Source organism: Vulpes lagopus, chromosome 2 (assembly GCF_018345385.1).
Source record: "Vulpes lagopus strain Blue_001 chromosome 2, ASM1834538v1, whole genome shotgun sequence".
NCBI classification, from domain to species: Eukaryota; Metazoa; Chordata; class Mammalia; order Carnivora; family Canidae; genus Vulpes; species Vulpes lagopus.
In genome coordinates, this window is record NC_054825.1 from 51,843,400 (window position 1) to 51,867,430 (window position 24,031).

Consider the following 24,031-nt stretch of genomic DNA (forward strand, 5'->3'; position numbering starts at 1 on the left):
CATACCCGAGGATTAGGGGCTATGTTTGTCCCCTACTGCAGCCAAAGGAAATAGCACAAATTGGGGGTGGGGAGGCTTAAAACAACAGAAATCTATTTTCTTACAGTTCTGAAGGCTAGAAGTCAAAAATCAAGATGCTGACAGGACCATGCTCCCCTGAAGTTTCTTTTTTTTTTTTTTTAAAGAATTTTATTTTATTTTATTTATGATAGTCACAGAGAGAGAGAGAGAGAGGCAGAGACACAGGCAGAGGGAGAAGAAGCAGTCTCCATGCACCGGGAGCCCGACGTGGGATTTGATTCCGGGTCTCCAGGATCGCGCCCTGGGCCAAAGGAAGGCACCAAACCGCTGCGCCACCCAGGGATCCCTCCCCTGAAGTTTCTAGATAAGAATCTCTTCTGGTGGTTCTTGCAATCCTTGATGCTCTTTTGCTTATGCAAGATCATGCCAGTCTTCACCTCTGTTGTCACATGCTCTTCTCTGTGCATATTCTCTGTTCTTATTTCCTCATATGGCCTTCTTATAAGGACACCAGTCAATGTATTGGAGACCCACTCTACTCTAACATGATCTTACCTTTAGTAATAACATCTTCAAAGACCCAATTTCAAAAAACAAACAAACAAAAAAAGACCCAATTTCCAAATAAGGTCACATTATGAGGTTCTGGATGGACATGGATCTGGGAAGGACACTATTCAAACCAGTACAGCTGGGATGAAGGACGTTTTTAAGAGATCCTGGTATAGAACAGGGACTGGCCATCATCTCCTTCACCAGGACGGATATGGGATTGAATGATTGACTTTGCCTGGAATTAATCAAGATTACACTTTCTACTGTTAAGTGAAATGGGCCATGTAAATACAGGTTGGGTTGAATTATGGAAAAACTTAGGAAATTAAATGTAGTACAAATCTGTATGTGGCTTGAAAATATTGCTTCTTCTACATATGCAAAATATGTATGCAAAACAAAAAAATTATGGTAGGGTAGTGGAATGATGAGTGGATCTTTCTATAATGATTTCAGAATGTTGTGTTCAAATTGGAAGAATGATGCTTGTTGTTGTTTGGAGGTGATACAGGTAGTGCTATCCAGCAGGACTTTGAGCATGCCCCTCGGAAGCCAGAGTTCCCAGATTTTTCTCTTCCTGTGATTTGGGTCTTGCTCTAAACCTACTTTCTAGATTAGTACATGTGGTTGACTGATTGTGGGAGTTCCATGTGAGAGTTGCCAATAAGCAGCTGTGTGACTTTGGGCAAGTCACACTCCTTCTTTGGCTTCTGTTGTTCTTTCTGTGAAATAAAAGAATCAGGCTTAATCATCTCTAAAATCACTCTCAATGTGTTGATTACGTGATTCTTTGATGTTAGGTGTAGGTATACATGTAGTGTGTGTGTGTGTGTGTGTGTGTGTGTGTATGTATGTAAACAAAAATCAGATAGTTGAGGGACATGAGGGACAGAGCCAGGATGGTCTTTCCTGGGGATATGGCCCCAGCCTCAATAGCAGATCCCTGGGACACATCCAGGGCTCATGTTTACCTTTGCTGCCTCTTATTTCCTTTCCTTCCTCCTCAGAGGAAAGGTTTCTGTTATCTTCATCATCACCATCATTCATAAATAGAATTAATAAATGGAATGCTTAACGTGCGCCAGGCATTGCTAAGCACTTTAAACACATTATATATTTCATTCATTCATTTCAGTGATGTTACTGAACTCATTTTACAGATGAGAGAAACCCAGCTTAGGAAAGCCCAATATCATTGTTAGTAAGGAGAGGATGTGAGCCAGGATGCGAACCCGTATCTGGATGATTCCAGAGTGCATGCTCTTACCCATGAGTACCAGAGGGGAAGTACCATTGCTTAAAGATCATGGAATATTAGACACAGAAGGGCTGTCAAGGTTGGTCTCTGATGAGGCCAGTGTAGAAAACTGTCAGGGTCTCTTAAACGTAAGCCCAGATCTAGACAAGAACCTGATTGCTTCAAACAGGCACAGCTTCAGGATGCAGCCCAGATTTCCCTAAGAATGGTTCTCACTTGGCCTTGCTGCCTTAGCTTTTACTCACACTTACTGCCTGCCATCTATTATGCCAGAACATGACTATTTTGTTATAAAGGTACAGATCTGTGTCAACATTGCCTGCTATTTATTTAGCCTTATGTGCTAGACAAGTTGCCTTTTACTGATGAGTTCCTAGTGCAAGGCCCCAAAAAGCTGACTAGGCTTTGTCAAGCACACACACAGGCTTGGCAAGACCCAGGCCTGACTGAGTCAGCCAGTAAAGATACAACAAGCCACTTTAGATTTGGACAGTTTATTACTTACCTATACAACAAAAGGAAGAATGCATTAGGGTGCCAGCTGCCAGTAGTCCTTGTCCCACAGATAGAAACAGAGAATACTGAAACAGAAAGGGCAGATGACTGCAATGTGAGTTGTGGGATACACAGCCACCGAAGAGCCAATTCTAGACTGTAGCTAAGTGGTGCTTATATTATTTTGCAGCTCTATTCCAACAGAGTAGGGCAGAAAACCCACACCTCAACAGAACCCGGGAGATGAGAAACTGTCAGGAGAGATTGCCTTAAGATCCTCATAAGCTTCCCATCCTCTGCCCTTCTGGAAGGATCACAAAGCATTCTGCTAAGATTCAGATAACCTTTGGTTCAAGGCCCATGAGGTTGACATGTGAGATTGCCAGAGTACATGAGAGATACTACCCTACAGCTTTCTCTGGTTTGAGGCTTTTTAAGCCCACCTAGAGAAAATATGATTGAAAACCAAGAAATCTGATCTAAATCAATCCATAATTAGCCAAATGACTTAACCTCTCCAGAGTTTTTTTTTTTAATCCATAAAATTATATATTTTTTTGTTTGCTTGCTTTTTGGGAGGTCTTTTCCCTCTTATTAGGGTGTAAACTGCTCAAAGGGACATTATCTACTTTATTCAGTATTGTAGCCTCAGTGCTTAGAATAGTGATGGGCACATGGCAGCGATTTAACAAACACCTGGTTGAATGAAATGAACTGCAAGATAGTACATCATATTTTGTTAGTATGCGCATATGCATTCAAAACCTTAAAACCCACTTTAAGGTCATTTGCAGAAAATTCACAGAGAAGTCCCAGTGGAAATGACTGCACCTTTCTTTTAAGGGAGATCAATGGGGTGGAAAAGGGCTTCAAAGTGAGTAACTACATAATGAGGTATGGAACATGGCACCCAAATGGGCCTTTTATTAGTGCTATTATAATAAATCCTAATGACACACACCTCTGACACATTGTTCCTTGTAATAATAGGAAAGACACGAGAGGCCCAGTTTTCCCACTGTTTTGATCTACACCTGCCACTTTCCCAATCATCCCCAGGCTCCCTTTTTCCTCTTTTTTTTTTTCCAGCCAATGCATGGTGTAAAATAGGACAAAAACTGCGGGTCAAGGGACCTGCTTTTGGTTGCACGTATAGCAAGTCACTCAGTTCTGTGCCCTAGCCCCCACTCTCCTCATTTTTATGTGTTGTGACACATACGGTTTTCCTCAATTATCACTGATGTGTTATATCTCTTCTACAGGTAAAGAAAGCATGGCTCAAGAAAAAAAAAATAAATGAAAGAAAGAAAGAAAGAAAGAAAGAAAGAAAGAAAGAAAGAAAGAAAGAAAGAAAGAAAGAAAGAAAGAAAGAAAGAAAGAAAGAAAGAAAGAAAGAAAGAAAGAAAGGCTCAAAGAGATTGAGTGACCCGCTAAAGATCCCTAATGAGTAGGAGAGCCACGCTTTCTGACTCTTAGTTCAGATTTCTTTTCACCACGACAGTGAGCCGCTGAGAAGACCCCCCATGGCCTCGGTCCCTCCCCTCTGTCACTTCCATGAAGGGTGGGCTTGTCCCCTGCTCTGATCTCAGCGTCTACAACGCAGCTTGGCACGTAGCAGGCACTCAATATAGATTTGTTGAATGGGAAAAATAAAAGGGTAAGTAGAGACGCGCCACAGTGCGTCCCTGCGACTTCAAGCAAGTCGATGACTGTTTCTGGGGTTCATCTCTGTCCCCGTTCCCCCGCCCCCCTCCGCCCCCCCTCCGGCAGCCGTCCGATTCCCGAGCCCACTTCGTTCCTCCCGCCACCAGGTGGCACTGTGGCGAAGCACCCCACCCAGCAGGGAGCGGCGCCCTTCTTGGCCTCGCCGGGCCTTCGTTGGTCGGAGGGCGGGTCCCGAGGAACCGGAAGTGCCGAGGCGCAGCCGCCGCCGCCGCCGCCGTTACCGCCGCCGCCGCCGCCGCCTTTAAGTGCAGTGTTCGCCGCCTGGGTTACCGCCGGCTCCGTCGCCGAGGAAGCCGCCGCAGCCGGGCCGGGAGTGGAGGCGGCGCGGCATGAAGCGGCGCAGGCCCGCTCCGTAGCACGCGTCGGGACGCTCCGGGCGGGGCCGGGGGGGAAGGTGCAGTATCCGCTCCCTCTCCTCCCCTTCGCCGCGAGGCCTGGGCCCCGGCCCGGCGGGCCCGCTCCGCCTTACGGGGCAACTGCCCGGCGCGCTCTCCGGGGTAGCCGGCTCTGCGCGCCGCCCGGCGCGGGTCACAGCTGGTGGCGGGGCCCGGCGTGCCGGAAGAGGAAGCCGAGGCTCTGGGATTCCGAGTCCACCAACGTCCACCGGGCGCCCCGCCAGCGCCGGGTGCTGGCCCCTGGGCTTCCACGTCCGTTATCTTAATTGAGCCTCGCTGGGGTGGGGAGCCAGGTATTGCCCGGGCTTACGGAGGAGGAAGCGGAAGCCCGCACGGAGGCGAAAGGATCCGCCTAAAGTTGGACTGTGGCGGATCGGAACCGGACTGAGATTTTCCTGGCTTCCCAGCCGGTGTTTTTTGTCCTTCCTCCTGCCCCACTCTAGATCGATTCCCTCCTTGCTCGATGTCCCCTTCTCATCCTGTTTCACCCTCCACCCCGAGGGGCAGGATAGCTACATTCCCCTGCCCCCACCTCTCCCTCCACACACTTTCTAAGACTTGGCATCGCACCTCCCCCCCATTATCTATCCTCAGCATTCTCTGCTGCACTTGTCCTCCTCCTCTTCTTCCCCCCTTCATAGCTTTCGAGTTCTTTGCCCAGTCTGTTCTAATGAATCTCCCAGCGGGCTGTGGACCCGGAGGAGTGCAACAGCCAGGCATCAGTGAGGCATGGGGGTGCTCAACTGGGCGACTGTTTGACTCCTGGATTAAAAATAGGAATGACATTTGAGTAGGTCCAAATTCAGGAGTCCTGATGCTATTCTCTAACCCAAGATGCTCTTCTCTGAGTGAGGAGCTTGGTGCATGGGAAGGTGTCCTGACATCGTAGTCCATTGCTCTTATGCTAACATAACTTCACTGTTTTCCCTCCATTTGGCCACCACATCTCTCTCCATCATCTACCTGGGCGATGAGAGCCCAGAATTAAAGCTGATAACAAAGTCACAAGTGTAATCACAGATCCCCTTTTCTCTTTTACTAAGCCAGAATTTCAGCCAACTTAATGCTTCATTTTTATGGAAAAGTTACCTAATTATTTTCAGAATCTAGCTGGAAAGGCGCAAAAGTGGAATGCACTTAAAATGGATAGCACATTCTTGGTCTATGAAAAAAAACTGCTAAATGCAACTTAGTTCCCTTTCCACAAAAATGGCCTGTTTTATAATTCTTACTGGTTGTTCTACCGAGTGTATGGTCTTCAACCAGTTCAGTATATATTATTGAAATTAGTACAAGTGTATTAATGTAAAAGCAGGCTCATGGAATAAGTGTTACTAATCATCTGTCATTTTTGAGGATTTGCAATAGCCACTGAGCAACCTCACGTTTGTGTGGCTTTTATGCTTTTTAAAGTTCTTCCATAATTTTCATTTTAATGTATATGTAGATGTCAGGGTTTACCTTATTAGGATATCCTTTTGAGTAAATTAGGCTATATGTTCCTGAAATTTTTTAAACGTTATAATTTTAATCTAAAATGCAGATATTAAGTAATTCAGGCATTACAGTACACCAAGAAAAATATTTCTATATCAGCGTTAAATACTATTTGAGATTTTAGAGTTAATCTTTTTGGCCACATATGATCCATTTCAATAATGATCAACAGCCTTATAACTTATTTCATTATCCCGGTGAGCAGGGTTGGATGGTGAGAAAAGGAAAGACTCCTGTGAGAAGAGAGCAAGATGAGCAGAGGGATCTATGCTTGAAGTTGAGTCACTTGAAAAAGATCTCTTTGAATGTGGAAGAGGTCTGAGCAGATGAAAATACAATCAGGTAGGCACGAAGGAAGGGCCTTAAGTGAAGAGGTAGGTGGGGGAGTAAAGTATATATGCAGTGTTGACAATGTATGCTGATTCTCTCTTCTAATTTTTGAAATTAGAATTTTGAGAATATTTCAATATAAGGTGTTAAAGAAATCTGCAACTTAAATAATTTTGTTACACATTGGTATAAATTGCTAACATTATATAGTATATCCTAGAAAATGTGGGGTATTCATTTACTATAAACAGAGTACTAGAATGTCATTTGAACAGTAAAAATCTGTGTGTGTGTGTGTGTGTGTGTACAGAGAGAGACAGAACTAGTCCAGAGACCTAGTACAATTCAGCAATAGCAGGTAATTTGCTGTTAATGAGTGTGAGCTAATGCAACTTTGACATAGGAGAGATGTCAAGTTAATGGTGACTCAAGAAGCTGGCAGTAAGCCTTGGGAAGTTGGCCTGCTGAGCTTCCCAGTTCTATTCCCTAGCCTTATTCTTGGTGAACAGTGGTTTGGACATGAAGTTCCAGATTTAACAGATGGGGAGTTGAGAAAAATGAGCACAGTTTGTGTGGCTTTTTCTCTCATTTGTCCCTCACTCTGTTAGAAATCAAACTAGATCCACTGACATTTGATAGAAATTAGGCCTCCCTCTAGCTTTTATTTTACTTTATTTTATTTAAGATTTATTTATTTATTTATGATAGAGAGAGAGAGAGAGAGAGGCAGAGACACAGGAGGAGGGAGAAGCAGGCTCCATGTGGGGAGCCCGACACGGGACTCGATCCCAGGACTCCAGGATCGCGCCCTGGGCCAAAGGCAGGCACCAAACCGCTGAGCCACCCAGGGATCCCCCTCCCTCTAGCTTTTAGATGGACAATCTTACTGTCATATACTGCCGCTTACTATCAGTATGCTAAATAGCAGTTGAACTAAATGACTTTTTCTCTGCTGAGCTGTTAGGATTTTGATCCCTGGAGGTAAATGTTACAGGTTGGATACTTGATATAATTCTTGAATGAATTTTCTTTTTTTTTTTTTTATTCATTCATGAAAGACAGAGAGAGGGAGAGAGGGAGAGAGGGAGGGAGGGCCAGGCAGAGACACAGGCAGAGGGAGAAGCAGGCTCCATGCTAGGAAGCCGATGTGGGACTCGGTCTCAGGGTCCAGGATCACACCCTGGGCCAAAGGCAGATGCTAAACCGCTGAGCCACCCTGGGATCCCCCTGGATTAATTTTCTGTCACTTTTGCAATACAGTTCACTGTAGCTTGAAAAAAGACACACTATCCTGGCCACACAATTCAATTCATTTTGCATGCCATGATGCTCCCCTGGTGAACTAATTCACGACCCATACCTGCTAATTACTTTTTACTCTGTGGTTGGTAGTTAGCCTGGACTCTTGTTAACTTGAGAAATTGAACTTTAAGAAAAGACATCATGTTAAATATACAACCATGCATTGATTCTTGTTCTAGAGGTAGTTACATAAATGTAATCTGTTTCCCCTATCCACAGGTTGCTTCAGAATATGTTGCTTCTTTTTGATAATTTCATGAATAGTGCATGTCGGAATATCACACAATGGCTTATGATGACAGTTCTTGTTTTTTTTTTCTAATACGTTACTGCTTTAAATATTCAAGTATTGTTTGAATATTGAAATAAAGAAAAATACATCCTCTTCTGAATTTGTAAAATGAGAAGAAACATCATTAGTAGATGAAATATTAACATTATTTTGGGGTTGAACTGGAAAATTGGGTTCAAACTTAATCAGAATATCAATAATACATTAAATGCTTTTTTTTTTGCACAAACTACTTCAACTAATTAAAGCCGCTTGAAGATAGTATCTTTTTTCTCTCATTTAATTATGAGAGTTAAAGTTACATAATCTGTAATAATAGTTACATAAATTCCGTATAGTCGCCTAAAGTGATCGTGAGATAGTGATATCTAGGCAAGAGCAGAAGACAAAGAAAAACTTACCAGCCATTTAAGTCTTGTTATTTGGAGTTCCACTGAAACGGAAACAGTATTTATATTATCTTAATGAGTGCCCTAGGAAGTGTATTACAAGTACATTGTTTGCTGCAAGTTTAATACTGTTCTAATTGGTCGTGATTATTTCTGTTAACTGAAGTTCACGTTTATCAACTGTGTTACTTTTTTAAGTGCAAAAACACTTAACTCCCTTAGCACATTTAGATTCACTATTGACATACTCTTGGATGGAGCATTGCAGCCAACTGGCATATGGCCTGTTTCCTTCCAGTGTGGGAAAGAAAAAAAGGAATTTTGGCAAGAGATACGTAAGGACAGCCTTTTATAAAAGTTCCTAAAGGGATTTATAGTCACAGTGAAACAGACATGACCTCATTTTTTTTTAAATCTCATTTTTAAACTGAACACAGAGAAGATGGAGCTATTACTTTTCTTACTAGGTTTCATTGCAACTGTGCTGAAGAGCATTTTTTCTTGCCTTTTTTGGCAGGGTGGGGGGAACACTATCAGACTGTCATTCCCGTTAATATAAAGAAGAAGGCAGGCCTGTGAACAACTTCATGTGCCTTATTTTTCCAGGAAAATGCAACATGGCAGCAGCAATGGAAACAGAACAGCTGGGTGTTGAGATATTTGAAACTGCAGAGTGTGAGGAGAATATTGAATCACAGGATCGGCCTAAACTGGAGCCATTTTATGTTGAGCGATATTCCTGGAGTCAGCTTAAAAAGCTCCTTGCTGATACCAGAAAATATCATGGCTACATGATGGCTAAGGCCCCACATGATTTTATGTTTGTGAAGAGGAATGATCCAGATGGGCCTCATTCAGACAGGATCTATTACCTTGGTGAGTATGAAGTCATAGTTTCTGAGAGGAAATGTTGTCTTCATTCAAAATCCAGATACAATTGACACTCAAATTTTGTTGAGTAAATGATGGATAAGTAATGTTCCATTTAAAGGAATAAAAAGGCTTTCTTTAGGAATGGTCAGATTAGGAACACAAACCATAAAACCACTCTTCAACACCTGCTGCTTTCATTTTTTTAAACCAAGCCTGGTTTTGATGTCTTTTTCCTAAACCTATTCACTCCAGATTTAAGATCTGAATTAAATGTATTATGCCACTGACTTCTTTGTCTATTAAATTTTTTAAAAAATTTTATTTATTTTAGAGAGAGCATGTGAGAGAGCATGAGTAGGGGAGGGGCAGAGAGAGGGACCAGCAGACTCCAGGTTGAGCCCCTCACTGTCTCAGTCTCACAACCCTGAGATCATGACCTGAACCTAGATCAAGAGTTGGTCCCTTAACCGACTAAGCCACCCCAAGTGCCTTTTGTTTATTAAATTTTTAAAAATAGGTTTACTCCTTTCTCCCAAGTTATTTCATTCATATACATATATATTTTTTTAGAGATACTCTGCATTAGTCCACTTCAATAATTATAGATGCATTCTTTTTTTTTTTAACAACTTAATACTATTTTATTGTATAATGGTGCCATATTTACCTAACCATGCCTCTAATAAGGGAAATACAGGTTTTTCTATTATACTGTTACAAAAATGAGGCAACGAATATCACTTTATTAGATCATCTTGTACATTTGTGAATTTATGAATAGGACTAATTCCAAAGAGTGGAATTGCTGGGACAGAAAATATGTGTATTCTAAATTCTGGTTAATAATTGCCAACTTATCCTTCCAAGGTTATAGGGTTTATATTCCTATCAGCATTGTCTCAGAATATCTGTTACTCCACACCTCTACCAGTAGTGAGTAATCAGAGGGGTTTTTTTGTTTGTTTGTTTGTTTTTTTAATTTTTTTTTTTTTTAATTTATTTATGATAGTCACAGAGAGAGAGAGAGAGAGGCAGAGACACAGGCAGAGGGAGAAGCAGGCTCCATGCACCGGGAGCCCGATGTGGGACTCGATCCCGGGTCTCCAGGATCGCGCCCTGGGCCAAAGGCAGGCGCCAAACCGCTGCGCCACCCAGGGATCCCTGTTTTGTTTTTTTATCTTTTCTGGTCTGACTAGTGAACAGCAATCTCATCATAGTTGTTTTTTTTTTTTTTTTTAAAGATTTTATTTATTTATTCATAGAGACACAGCTAGAGAGAGAGAGGCAGAGACAGAGGCAGAGAGAGAAGCAGGCACCATGCAGGGAGCCCGATGCGGGACTCGATCCTGGGTCTCCAGAATCACACCCCGGGTGCAGGCGGCGCTAAACCGCTGCACCATCGGGGCTGCCCGTAGTTGGTTTTTTAAATTACTTTTTTTAATTGAGGTATAATTGACATTATATTAGTTTCAGGTGTACAATATAAAGATTTGATATTTGTATACACTATTAAAGGATCACCAAAGCAAGTGATCTAGATATTTAGATATCTTTTATCTAGATATCTTTTATTTTACATAGTTAACAAAAAAATTTTTTTCTTATGATGAGAACTTTAAAGATTGCTCTTAACAGTTTTCAAATATGTAATATAGTCTTACATAATCACCACTCTGTACATTACATTCCTATATCATTGTAATTCTAATTCCAATTATAAGTGAGGTTGAGCATCTTTTCACATATTTAAGAGACATATGTATTTCCTTTTCTCTATTTATAACCATTGTCTATTTTTTATTGGATTGTGGGTGTTTTTCTTATTAAGCATTTTTAAAAAATTTTGTATAATGAGGGAATTAACCCACTGTAGTATTTTCCCTTGAGGCTTAATTTGTCTTTTGCTTTTAGTGCCTTTTGCCATGTAGAAATTTGTGATTTTTTTTGATAGTTTTGATAGTTAAATTTTTTAACTAAATAGTTAAAATAGTTTTTAGTTAAATTTTTTTGATAGTAAAAAAAAATAATAAAATAAATTTTTTTGATAGTTTTTTGATAGTTAAATTTGTACTTCTATGTAGGTTTTGGCATCCTAACTAGAAAGGCTGTCACAACTCCAGGATTATGTCTTTTAAAATCTTTGTTTTAACTTTCTGTTGGTTCCATTGCTCTGTTAGATGGAGTTCCAATACTATGTTGCTGCTACTGTTATTATCATCACTTTTTATGTTTTAACTGTTGGATAGCACTAGTCACCTTTCATCACTTTTTCATACTTGACTATTTTTGTTTGCTTGTTTTTCTTTTTTTAAAGTTTTTATTTATTTATGAGAAACACAAGAGAGAGAGAGAGAGGCAGAGACATAGACAGAGGGAGAAGCAAGCTCCCTGTAGGGAGCCCGATGTGGGACTCAATCCCAGGATCCTGGGATCATGACATGAGCCAAAGGCAGACAGACATTCAACCATTGAGCCACCCAGGTGTCCCAGTTTGCTTATTTTCCTGTGAGAACTTAAAATTAGCTTCTATAGCTTCTTTCTATATGCTGTTTTGGGATTACATTATACTTATGGGTGAAGTTGGGGAAAATTAACAATCTTTAAAATTTTGAGCTTTTCGGGCAGCCTGGGTGGCTCAGTGGTTTAGCACCGCCTTCAGCCCCAGACCTGATCCTGGAGACCCGGGATCGAGTCCCACATTGGGCTCCCTGCATGGAGCCTGCTTCTCTCTCTGCCTGTGTCTTTGCCTCTCTCTTTCCCTGTGTCTCTCATGAATAAATAAATAAAATATTAAAAAAAAAAAAAAATTTTGAGCTTTTCAAGAAAGTTGTATGACTTTTCATTTTTTCAATTCTTTTTTTCTGAATCCTAATGCCTTAGTGTTCAAGTCTATTATATTCATCTGAAAGTTTTTTCTGTATAAATCCATTGTTTTAGGGACACCTGGGTGGCTCAGCAGTTGAGCGTGTTAAAAAAAAGTTTTTTTTAAAAAAAGATTTATTTATTTATTTGAGAGAGAGCACACACACAAAAGAGCATGGGCAGGAAAAGGGACAAAGGGAGAGGGAAAAGGGGAGAAGCAGACTCCCCACTGAGGGTGGATCCCAACTCGGGTCTCTATCTTATCACCCTGAGATCATGATCTGAGCTGAAATCAAGAGTTGGAGGCTTCATTGACTAAGCCACACAGGTGCCCTGTTTGTTTTAAAATTTTTAATGTGAACACCAATAAGTGTGTTCTGTTGTGTCATCAAGAGAGAACCATTGGGAAAAGCTTGTCTTGTGGCTTATACAGAACTGGTGTGATGGGCAACTGACATGATTGTGGGGAATGGCTCTAATTTGAAACTAGATGAGAGCCAGTTTTTTTCGTGTTTGAAGGCTAAAGACTCTTAAGAAGGCTTAAGGAGGATATGATCACATTTTGTAAAAATAAATAAATTGTATTTTATTTACTAAGTTTTATCTATTTAATAATAAATAGATTTTATTTATTTGACAGGGAGAGAGAGAGAGAGAGCACAAACAGAGGAAGCAACAGGCAGAGGCAGAGGGAGAAGCAGGTTCCCTGATGAGCAGAGAGCCAGATCCAAGGCTTTATCCCAGGACCCTGGGATCATGACCTGAGCTGAAGGCAGATGCTTAAATGACTGAGCCACACAGGCCCCCCTCACATTTTGTGAAATTATGAATGGTATAGATAGGTGACTGCAATCCTAACAATTCTATGACAAAGTAACTCTGGAATATACAGAATAGATTTAAGACAAAGTCAGATGCTAGAGTAAATGTTAGCTCATATCTAACTTTTTCTCCAAAAGGCAATACAAACTAAGTTTAAGAACAATTTAGGAAAATCACATAAAGGAAGATGTGAATATTTGGGGGCTTATCCCCAGCCTTTGCAAGGGTTAGCATGGAAGTTACCATGCCCTTCCACAGACTACCTTCTCTGGCATTATCAGAAACACTAGGCTGAAGATCATTTCTATCCAAGAGAGAGTACCTTGTTCATCCTGTGTGATTTATTATTCTCCTTCCTTTTTTTTATTATTATTATTATTATTATTTTTATTATTATTCTCCTTCCTTCACCTTCCCATAGCTTTCATGGAAATGATACCATCCTAGTGCCTTTTATGGTAGAAGGACTTTGTTTACTTTGAGTGTTCTTAGGTTCACATCTTCATAATCATAGTGTGTTTCTGTTCTCTTTTGCATATAGTTCATTCTACACTGCTGTAATATTCACATTCAGTTACTACATGATTTCACAGAATAGGCCTGACTTCTACTTAGGATAGACCTCTTTACTTCACCCTTCCCCAATAAAGGACAAATCACACACCAGATTTTGTATTGTTTTAATGAGTATACTTTCATCTGAAATTTATTATTGACTATTGTTATAGGACATTTATAGTGACAAAAAACTAGAATTCAGTTAGACCTATGTATACTAATAAGTATTTTAAATGATTTAGGAAGAAAAAGAATTTTAGTGATCTGTAATTTCATAAAGCATCCCCATTTGGAATTTCATGACTCTATTGCCAACTTGTAAGAGACTTAACAATTTTCAAAAACCTAAAAATGACATTTGTCCTTGTTTCATCTTATACACTTTTATGTTTGTTTTGAGAGGGACGAAGATCTAAATACTGAAATGAAACCTGAGCATTTTTCTGTGAAACCAGGGTTTTATTGAAGAAAATTTCTATGGCAAATGGCACGTGCACCTCCTACTTATTAACCTTCTTATAGAGGGCAGAATTTTTGCAGTATATAGAAAGCATTATGGGGCACCTGGGTGGCTCAGTTGGTTAAGCAACCAACTCTTGATTTCAGCTCAGGTCATGATTTTGGGGTCCTGGGATTGAGCCCCACATAGGGCTCTTTGCACTCTGTGCAGAGTCCACTCGAGGATTCTCTTTCTTCCTCTGCCCCTCCCCCTGCTGATGCTTGCTCTCTGTCTCTCTGTAAAATGGGTAAGTAAATCTTTTTTTTTAAGAAGGCATTGTGTACTTAGACTGTGATTGCAGTAGATTTCTATTTTTGAAAATTATATATAAATTATTGTTTTCTCTTATAGCTATGTCTGGTGAGAACAGAGAAAATACACTGTTTTATTCTGAAATTCCCAAAACCATCAACAGAGCAGCAGTCTTAATGCTCTCTTGGAAGCCTCTTTTGGATCTTTTTCAGGTAGGATTAAACATTACTATTCCTGTGATTTGGTGTACATTTTCAGATACTGCATTTACTAAGAGGCAGAAATTCAAAGAGGGTTTTTTTTTTTTAAAGTAGATGTTCATCAAATAGAATTAAAATATTTTTCTATTTTTGAACGTGTGGCTGTTAAATTCCATTTAATTCTCAACATCTGAAACTAAGGGATATTACAATTCTGATTTTTAAAACTACCTTCTCCCTGTTTAACCACTTTTCCCTTCTATAAACTTGTTAGTGGGCAACCCGGGTGGCTCAGATGGGCAGCCTAGGTGGCTCAGCAGTTTAGCGCCACCTTCGGCCTGGGGCGTGATCTAGAGACCCGGGATCGAGTCCCGCTTCGGGCTCCCTGCATGGACCCTGCTTCTCCCTCTGCCTGTGTTTCTGCCTTTCTTTCTCTTTCTCTTTCTCTCTCTCTCTCTCTCTTTCTCTGATGAATAAATAAAATCTTTAAAAAAACAAAACAAAAAAACTTGTTAGTTACATAGTTCTCACATTTTGGGGGAAGAATTGTTCATATAAAAGAAGTAATTATATTTCCAGAAAGCTTTTTATTTAAATCTTTAAGTTGAATTTGTAGTCCTAATACTTAGTAACAGTCCTAACTTGAGGGTTAAATCAAAGTACAAACTTCAGTTTTTGTTTCTGAGTAGTAGAATTCAGTTTATGTAGAATCAAAGCTTGAGGGTTGTTTTTGTATTTGTTTTTTGTTGTTGTTGTTTTTTTCACCAATATCTTATCTTTAGACAAAAAGCAAATAGTTCAAACACCCCAAGAACAAGATGATAACTTGGGTGTGATCTTTTGCCCTTTTGGTTCTCATTTATTATTTTACATTGAATACTTCCTTATTAAATAGTATTTTGGGTTAAATGAACTAAAATATGATATTCTTAGGAATTAAAAAAATAATTTGCATGATAACTAATGGTTTTGACTATAACTGTCAGGGCTGTTATTTTCCACATAGGCTTATGACTTTTCTTTAAAACAAAAAAAAAATCCTTTTTCTAAGAACCAAAATAATGGTACTTTCCTCATGGAACAGTTTGCAAATTAATAAATCAAAGTTCTTTTTTATTTTAAACATTTATTATGGAAAATGCCAACTAGTAGAGTTATTTGTGATTATCAATAATTATCAAATCTTGGCCATTTGATTTCATTGTAGGCGTATCAGTACCCCATGTAGTCCCTACCCCCATCTCTTGGATTATTTTGAAGCAGAGTGAAATATGTTGTTTTATTCCTAAATAAATTAGTGCATGTATAAAGGGTACAAATTATTTTTAGAGATTACCACAGTATTATTATCATAAACAGTTGATCTTCATATGAAATATTCAACTAGTGTTCACATTTCTCTGAGTTTTAAATAGTTTCTTTTTTTATACTTGATTTGTGCAAATAAATAATGTTCATATGTTACAATTGATTAATAGGTCTCTTAATTTTTTGGTTTGCCTTCCATCCTTTCTTTTCCCCATTGCACTTTATCTGTTGAAGAAACAAGCTCTGCTTTTGCTGATAGTTTATCCATGGTGTTATTTGATGTATTTTTCAGTCCCCTGTATTTTCGGTAAAAATGAATAGATAGTTACATCTAGAAACGTGATCAGACCCAGGTTTGCTTTTTTTTGAAAGCAGAGTCTCGAACAGATATCTGTATACCCATGTTCATAGCAGCATTATTCACAATAGCCAAAAGGTGGAAACAACCCAAGTGTCCATGGACAGATGGATGGATAAACAATTGTGGTATATCCATACAATGGAGTATTATTCAGCCTTAAAAAAGAAGGAAATTCTAACATACCCTACAGTGTCGATGAACCATGAAGATGTTATGATAAGTGAAATAAGCCAGTCACGAAAGGACAAATACTATATGATTCCACTTACATGAGGTACCTAAAGTAGTCTAATTCATAGAGACAAAGTAGAAGGTGGTTGCCAGGGGCCAGGGGAAGGGAACACGAGGAAATGTTGTTTAACGGGTATAGAATTTCAGTTTTACAAAATAAAAAAGTTCCAGAGATGGGTTACACAACAATGTGAGTATACTTAAACTATTGAACTGTACACTTAAAAACAGCTAAGATAGTAAATTTTACGTTATATTTTACCACAGTTTAGAAGAATACTTCATAGATAAGGTATGCTTCCATCAAGAGGCATATAGAACCTTATTTCTCGTGTGATGATAGCACCCTTTGATCATTGCCAAGATCCATTAATTAATTAGGAGTTATAAAACGGTGTTATTTTATCATTTCTTCTTCATTTATTAACCAAAATACTTCTCTTTTTTTTTTTTTTTTTTTTTTTAATTTTTATTTATTTATGATAGTCACACAGAGAGAGAGAGAGGCAGAGACACAGGCGGAGGAGGAAGCAGGCTCCATGCACCGAGAGCCTGATGTGGGATTCGATCCGGGGTCTCCAGGATCGCGCCCTGGGCCAAAGGCAGGCACCAAACCGCTGCGCCACCCAGGGATCCCCCAAAATACTTCTATAAAAAGAAATTACTATTCAACAACTATTCAGTTATCGAGGTCTAATTCATAATGAAAAGACAGGATAGGGGCAGCCCTGGTGGCTAAGTGGTTTAACGCTGCCTTCAGCTCAGGGCCTGATCTGGAGTCCCTGGATCGAGTCCTGCATCGGGCTCCCTGCATGGAGACTGCTTCTCTCTCTGCCTGTGTCTCTGCCTCTTTTTCTCTCTCTCTCTGTGTCTCTCATGAATAAAATATTCAAAGAAAAGAAAAGACAGGATAAAGTTTGATTCTTTCCCTTTATCATTTTTCAAATAATTTGTTTCCTGCAGTCCTCCATAGGTGATAAATTAGGGTATTTTCGACGAGTGTTTGGGGTTTTTTTGTTCTTTTGTTTGTTTGTTTTGGTATCTTTATAAACTTAAAGAGTAAACTTGATGTTTTTTGGTCCATTGATAGTTATTCTTATTGTACAAATTGTCTTATTTTTGGCTGGTGCCAGCCCTTCAACTTGATATGTCATTTCCTTTTGACAAGATCCTTGCTAGTATGATGAAGATATTCCACATTCATCTTAAACATTGCCTATCCCATGCTTGAAGTCAGCCATTCCTCCATGGAGCTCTGGTTCCTTTAGAGGAAATTGGTATTAAGAGACCATGATCTGGGTGCTAGGGATGTTCATTATTATTGGGTTGGTAAATATTTCTGGGTTTTTTTAATTGAACACACTAGGGAATATACACATTCTGTATGTGTGTGTGTGTGTTTGAAATGGAGGTATCAATATGAATCCAAATTAATTCAGATAAACTGAGTTCCAACTGATACATCTAATTCAGATTTTATAGTACAGGATTTTTCTTTAACCTCATTTATCTTGCATATGAATCTCCTTATGCTGATTCCCAAAATCCCAGTTTAAGCAACAACATAATTCCTTTGTTTACCCCATAACACACACACACAACAGTTTCAAAATAACAGAGAAATCAACACTGATTACTTTTAACAGTAACTTGGAATTGTTCTTCTCTGTGTGATTATGCCACCAGTTCCTATATAGTGAAGTACATTTGCTTCATTTTTAAGTATTGGAATTCCTTTATTTTTAATTGAATTTTGTTTTATAAAATAGTTACAGGATTCCAAATTCAAATCCACAAAACAAAGTATATTCAGAGAAGCTCCCTGTTTTTTCCATTCTATTACCTTCCGTCTTCTTCTAGATAGCCATTTTTTTAACTAGCTTATCTTTCTTTTTAAAAATAATGTGAGTATATAGATGTTCATATACTCCCTTAGATAAATAGCAACATACAGTATACATTTTTTCTACCTTTTCAGAAATGAAATCTCTGGATCAAAAGATACATGCTGGGATCCCTGGGTGGCGCAGCGGTTTGACGCTTGCCTTTGGCCCAGGGCGCGATCCTGGAGACCCGGGATCGAATCCCACGTCAGGCTCCCGGTGCATGGAGCCTGCTTCTCCCTCTGCCTGTGTCTCTGCCTCTCTCTCTCTCTCTCTCTCTGTGACTATCATAAACAAATTTAAAAAATATATACATTTAAAAAAAAAAAAAGATACATGCTTTTGTAATTTTGCCAGATAGTACCAAACTTCCCTCCATGGAACTGTGCCATTTTGAATTCCCACTAGCAAGATAAAGCATACCTGTTTTCCCACAGATTCCCCAACATAATATATTGTAAAACATTTGGATTTTTGACAGTTTGTTAGATGGAAATGTTATCCCATTATAGTTTAATTTACATTTCTGTTATAGCAAAATTGATTGTCTTTTTATATGGTTTGTTATCTGCATTTCTTTCTCTGTATTTTGTTTATTCGTATTTCTAACCCATTTTTCTATATGGGGTGATCTTTTTCTTCATTCTTAGGAACTTTTATATACTGAGGATATTAACCTTTTGTCTGTGACTTGGTTGGCAAATATTTTTCCAGGTTGTCATTTGTAGTTTTACTCACTATAGTGGGTTAGGGTGTGTGTGTGTACATGCATGTGTGTGCTGGCCATGTAAAATATTTATATATCATCAAATATATCAGTCTTTTTTGTATTGGTTCTGGACTTTATTGCTCCTAGAATTTCTGTCTTCTGTCATAGTTAGGACAGTTTTCTCTACCCTCAACTTATAAAAGAATTCACTAATGTTTTCATCTGGTACTTACATGGTTTCATTTTTTGAAGCTTTATTGAAGTGTAACTGACATACAGTAAACTGCAAATATTAAAGTATACAATATGATAGATTTGGGCATATGTATGCACCTGTGAAACCGTTACCTCAGTCATTACCGCCATAAGTTTCCTTGTACCCTTTTGTAGTCTTCCCTCTCCCACCCATCCCCTGGCAACTGTGGTACAGTCTTTCACAAGTTTTATTTCTAAGTATTTCAGATTTTTTATTCTACTGTAAAACGTATTTTCTGATTTTAATATCTGGTCGGTCATTGCCAGTATTATAGAAATACAGTTGATTTTGTATATTGACGTTATCCTGCAACCTCGCTTAAACTCTTTCATTAGTTCCATTAGATTTTTGTAGCTTCCATTGGATTTTTCTATATAAACAGTCATATTGTCAGCAAACACTGTATTATTACTTCTTCCTTTCCAGTGTGGTTGTTTCTTTTTCTTGGGTTATTGTGCTGGCTAACTTCTCTAGTACAAAGTTGAATAGAAATGGTGAAAAAGATGTTCTTGATCTTAGGGGAGGAGTCATTCAGTTCTTAACTAGTTAAGTCTATTAGTCATAGATTTTTCATAAATGCCCTTTGATAGGCTGGAGAGATACTTTTCTATTTCTTGCTTGCTTAGAATTTTTATCAGGAGCAGATAACTGAGTTTTGTTAAATATTTATGTTTTTTGAAAAGATCATAAGGTTTTCTTTTTTAATTTGTTAATATAGCAAAGCATCACTGGATTATTGAGTGTTTTTTGCTTTTTTTTTTTTTATTCATGAGAGACACAGAGAGAGAGACAGAGACATAGGCAGAGGGAGAAGCAGGCTCCATGCAGGAAGCCTGATGCGGGACTCGATCCCAGGACTCCAGGATCATGCCATGGGCCGAAGGCAGGCGCCAAACCGCTGAGCCACCCAGGGATCCCCAGGATTATTTTTTTTAATTTATTTTTTTATTCATGATAGATATATATATAGAGAGAGGCAGAGACACAGGCAGAGGGAGAAGCAGGCTCCACGCAGGGGGCCCAACACGGGACTCGATCCAGCGTCCCCAGGATCACGCCCTGGTCTGAAGGCGGCGCTAAACCTCTGAGCCAACCAGGCTGCCCATGTGGAAAAGTTTTTTTAACTGAAAATTTAATTTTTTTTAAATTAGATATAGTGCTATTTAGGTTATCTGTTTCTTTCTGAGTGAGCTCTTATTGTTTGTGTCGTTTAAGGAATGTTTCTATTTCATCCACAGTATTGAATTCTGTCGACATAAGTTTCATAACAGTCCCTTATCTATCTATCTATCTGTCTGTCTGTCTGTCTTGTCTATCTTATCTATTTATTTTTAAAAGATTTTATTTATTTATTTATGAGAGAGAGAGAGAAAGAGAGAGAAAAGCAGAAGCAAGCTCCATGCAAGGGAGCCTGATGTGGGATTCGATCCCAGGTCTTCAGGATCATGCCCCAGGCTGAAGGCAGGAGCTAAACCACTGAGCCACCCAGGGATCCCCCCTAATCTATTTAGTGTCTGAAGAATCTGTGTGATGTTTCTCTCTCACTTCTGATACTTCATGTAATTTGTGTTTTTCTCTCTTTTTTTCTAATGTGTCTGACTTAGGGTCTGTCAATTTGGTTTCATTGATTTTTCTGTCATTTTCTATTTTATTTTATCCTCTGATGTTTATTTTCGTCTTGCTTTGTATTTCATTTGTTCTTTCTCTGGTTTTGTAAGTTGGTGGCTAAGGTTACTAGTTTGAGACCTTTCTTTCTTAAATAGGCATTTAGTGTTATAAATTTCCCTTTAGGTACTATAGTAGCTGCAGTCCATACTTTTTAATATGTTGTGTTTCCATTTTCATTTAGTTGAAAATACTTCCTATTTTCTCTTTACCCCATGAGTTATTTAGACGTGTACTATTTAGTTTCCAGGTATTTGTGTATTCTCCAGAGATTGGATTTCTAATCTAATTCCATGATAATTCAGAGACCATAATTTGTATGACTTAATTATTTTCCAATTTTTGAGTCTTATGGCTCGGATATGATCCATCTTGGTAAATGTTCTGTGTTCACTTGGAAAGAATGTGTTCTGCTGTTACGGGATCTAAACGACCATTAGATAGAGGTAGTTTACTATACTCATGTTTTTTCTATTTACTATTCCTTACTAATTTTCTGTTCTACAGTTGAGAATGTTGAAATTTCCATTTCGTAATTATAGATTTGACTGTTTCTCTTTGCAGCTCTATTAGTTTTTTGTTTGTTTGTTTGTTTGCTCTATTAGTTTTTTTTCCAACATATGCTGAAGCTATGTTATAAAGTACATAAGTGGACAGGATGATTATTTCTTCCTGAGAAATTGACTCCTTTATTGGTAGTTGATGACTCTCCCTGTTTCTACCAATATTTTCTACTCTGGAGTTTAATATTAATATAAGCACTCTAGCTTTCCTTTAATTAGTGTTAGCATAGAATGTACTTTTCCATTATTTTATTTTAATAGCTTTATTGAGATATAATCTACATACCATAAAATTCATTCATCCAAGTATACAATTCAGTGGTTTTCAGTATATTCACAGAGTTGTACAGCTATCATCACAGTCTAATTTTGGAACATTTGTTTTCCCAAAAGGAAACCCATTAGCAGTCACTCCCCATCCACCTAGCTGCTCACCCTCAGGCCTGGGCAACTACCAATCTACTTTGAGTCTCTATAGGTTTGCCTATCCTGGATGTTTCATATAAATGGAATCATGTTCTGTGTGGGCATTCATGACTGGTTTCTTTGACTCAGCCCTGTATTTTCTGGATTTATCCACATTGTAGCAGATGACGATACTTCATTTATTTTTATGGCTGAATAATATTTCATTTTATAGATGTACTGCATTTTATTGATCAGTTTATGGATATCTGGGTCATTTTGGCTGTGAGCTTTTATGAATAATGCTGCTTTTAACATAAGAGATTTTGTGTAGACTTATATTTTTAGTTATCTTGGGTATATATCTAGGAGTGGAATTGCTGGGTCATGTGGTAACTGTTTAAATTTTTAAGGAATTACTAAATGGCTTTCTACAGCAGCTGCACCATTTTACAATCCCACCAGCGATGTATGAGGCTTCTAATTTTCTGCATCCTCACTAACACTTATTATTGCCTGTCATTTTGATTATAGCTATCCTAGTGAGTATGAAAGAGGTATCTCATTGTCATTTGATTTGCATTTTCCCAATGATCAGTGATGTTGAACACTTGTTCATGTCTTGAACAAGTCGTTATACTGGTCGTTGGTATATCTTCTTGAAGAGATCTCTGTGCAGGTTCTTTGCCCATTTTATTTTATTTTTTTTAAAGATTTTATTTATTTATTCATGAGAGACACACAGAGAGAGAACGAGGCAGAGACACAGGCAGAGGGAGAAGCAGGCTCCATGCAGGGAGCCCGACGTGGGACTCGATCCCAGGTCTCCAGGATCACACCCGGGGCTGCAGGCGGCGCTAAACCGCTGCGCCACCGGGGCTGCCCTCTTTGCCCATTTTAAATTGGGTCTTTCTGATACTGAGTTTTAAGAGTTCTTTATATATTCTGGATACCAGGTGCTTATCAGTAGGTGATTTGCAGATATTTTCTCCCATTCCGTGAGTTGTCGTTTTGCTTTTTTCTTTAATTGCAGTAGTCATTACTTAGTATGAAATCAGTCCTAATTACCTTGGCAAGTGTTTAGTACTATAATCATTCATTTAGATCTATACATTTAAACACAGTTGCTCTGGTCTCTCCTTTACTTCCTTTTTCTGCTGTTTATCGTTTATCTTAATCTGAAGTTCTTACATCTTCATTAAAAAAAAATGTGCCTTGGGATCCCTGGGTGGCTCAGCGGTTTGGTGCCTGCCTTTGGTCCAGGGCGTGATCTTGGAGTCTCGAGATCAAGTCCCGCGTCGGGCTCCCTGCATGGAGCCTGCTTCTCTCTCTGCCTGTGTCTCTGCCCACCCTTCCCCCTCCATCTATTGTGAATAAATAAATAAAATCTTTAAAATTAAAAAGTTGTGCTGAAATGCATGTAATATGAAATTTACCGTCTTAACCATTTTTAAGGGTATATTAGTGCACATCATTGGCAGTAAGTATAATCACATTGTTGTGCAACCATCAGCACCATCCATCCACAGAACTTTTTCATCGTGCAAAACTGCAATTTAGTACAAAAAATTTTTTAAAGATTTTATTTATTTATTCATGAGAGACACAGAGAGAGAGGCAGAGACACAGGCAGAGGGAGAAGCAGGCCCCACGCAGGGAGCCTGATGCGGGACTCGATCCCGGGACTCCAGGATCAGGCCTTGGGCCAAAGACAGGTGCCAAACCCCTGAACCACCTAGAGATCCCCTTAATATAAATTAAATAACTGCCTGTTACCCCTCCACCTAGCCCCTGGCATCCACCATTATATTTTCTGTTCTTATGACTACTCTAGGTATCTCATGTAAGTGGAATCATACCATATTTGTCATTTTGTACCTGGCTTATTTTACTTAGCATAATGTATTTAAAATTCGTCCATGTTGTAGTACGTGTCAGAATATACTTTTTAAAGAAAATGATATCCCATTGTTTGTATATACCACATTTTCTTTTCTTTTTTTTTAATATTTTATTTATTTATTCATGAGAGACACAGAGAGAGAGAGAGGCAGAGAGAAGCAGACTCCATACAAGGAGCCTGACATGGGACTCGATCTTGGGTTTCCAAATTCACATCCTGGACTGAAGGCGGTGCTAAACCGCTGAGCCACCAGGGCTGCCCATATATTACATTTTCTTTATCCATTCATTATTAAGAGTAACTTCCACCTTTTTTGGCTATTGTAAATAATGCTGCTATGAACATGGGTATACAAATATATTTTCATGTTCCTACATTCAATTCTCTTAGGTATATACCCTGAAGTAGAATTGCTGGATCAT

The 24,031-nt window shown here is 38.9% G+C and overlaps 2 protein-coding genes across 4 annotated transcripts in view; one reads left to right on the top strand and one right to left on the bottom strand.

Annotated features, from left to right (window-relative positions):
- Positions 1–247: 247 nt before the first annotated feature.
- On the bottom strand, positions 248–5,333 carry LOC121477246 (homeobox protein Hox-D9-like). The gene is made up of 4 exons (XM_041731423.1): positions 5,279–5,333; positions 4,166–4,518; positions 2,340–2,415; positions 248–1,298 (listed from the first exon to the last, which is right to left on the bottom strand). Exons 1-4 carry the CDS (start codon positions 5,331–5,333, stop codon positions 1,267–1,269), a joined length of 516 nt encoding a protein of 171 aa, XP_041587357.1. The 3' UTR covers positions 248–1,266.
- DPP8 (dipeptidyl peptidase 8) overlaps positions 2,420–24,031 on the top strand; it is a 69,622-nt gene continuing 48,010 nt past the window's right edge. For 2 of the 3 annotated variants that reach the window (XM_041743289.1, XM_041743291.1), the window contains exons 1-4: positions 4,311–4,448; positions 6,152–6,288; positions 8,866–9,135; positions 14,225–14,337. In XM_041743289.1, the coding sequence (XP_041599223.1) occupies positions 6,252–6,288; positions 8,866–9,135; positions 14,225–14,337 (420 nt within the window). In that variant the 5' untranslated portion in view covers positions 4,311–4,448; positions 6,152–6,251. Of the gene's footprint in view, positions 3,987–4,310; positions 4,449–6,151; positions 6,289–8,865; positions 9,136–14,224; positions 14,338–24,031 lie in introns of those variants that run through there. The other variant, XM_041743290.1, reaches the window with a different exon arrangement.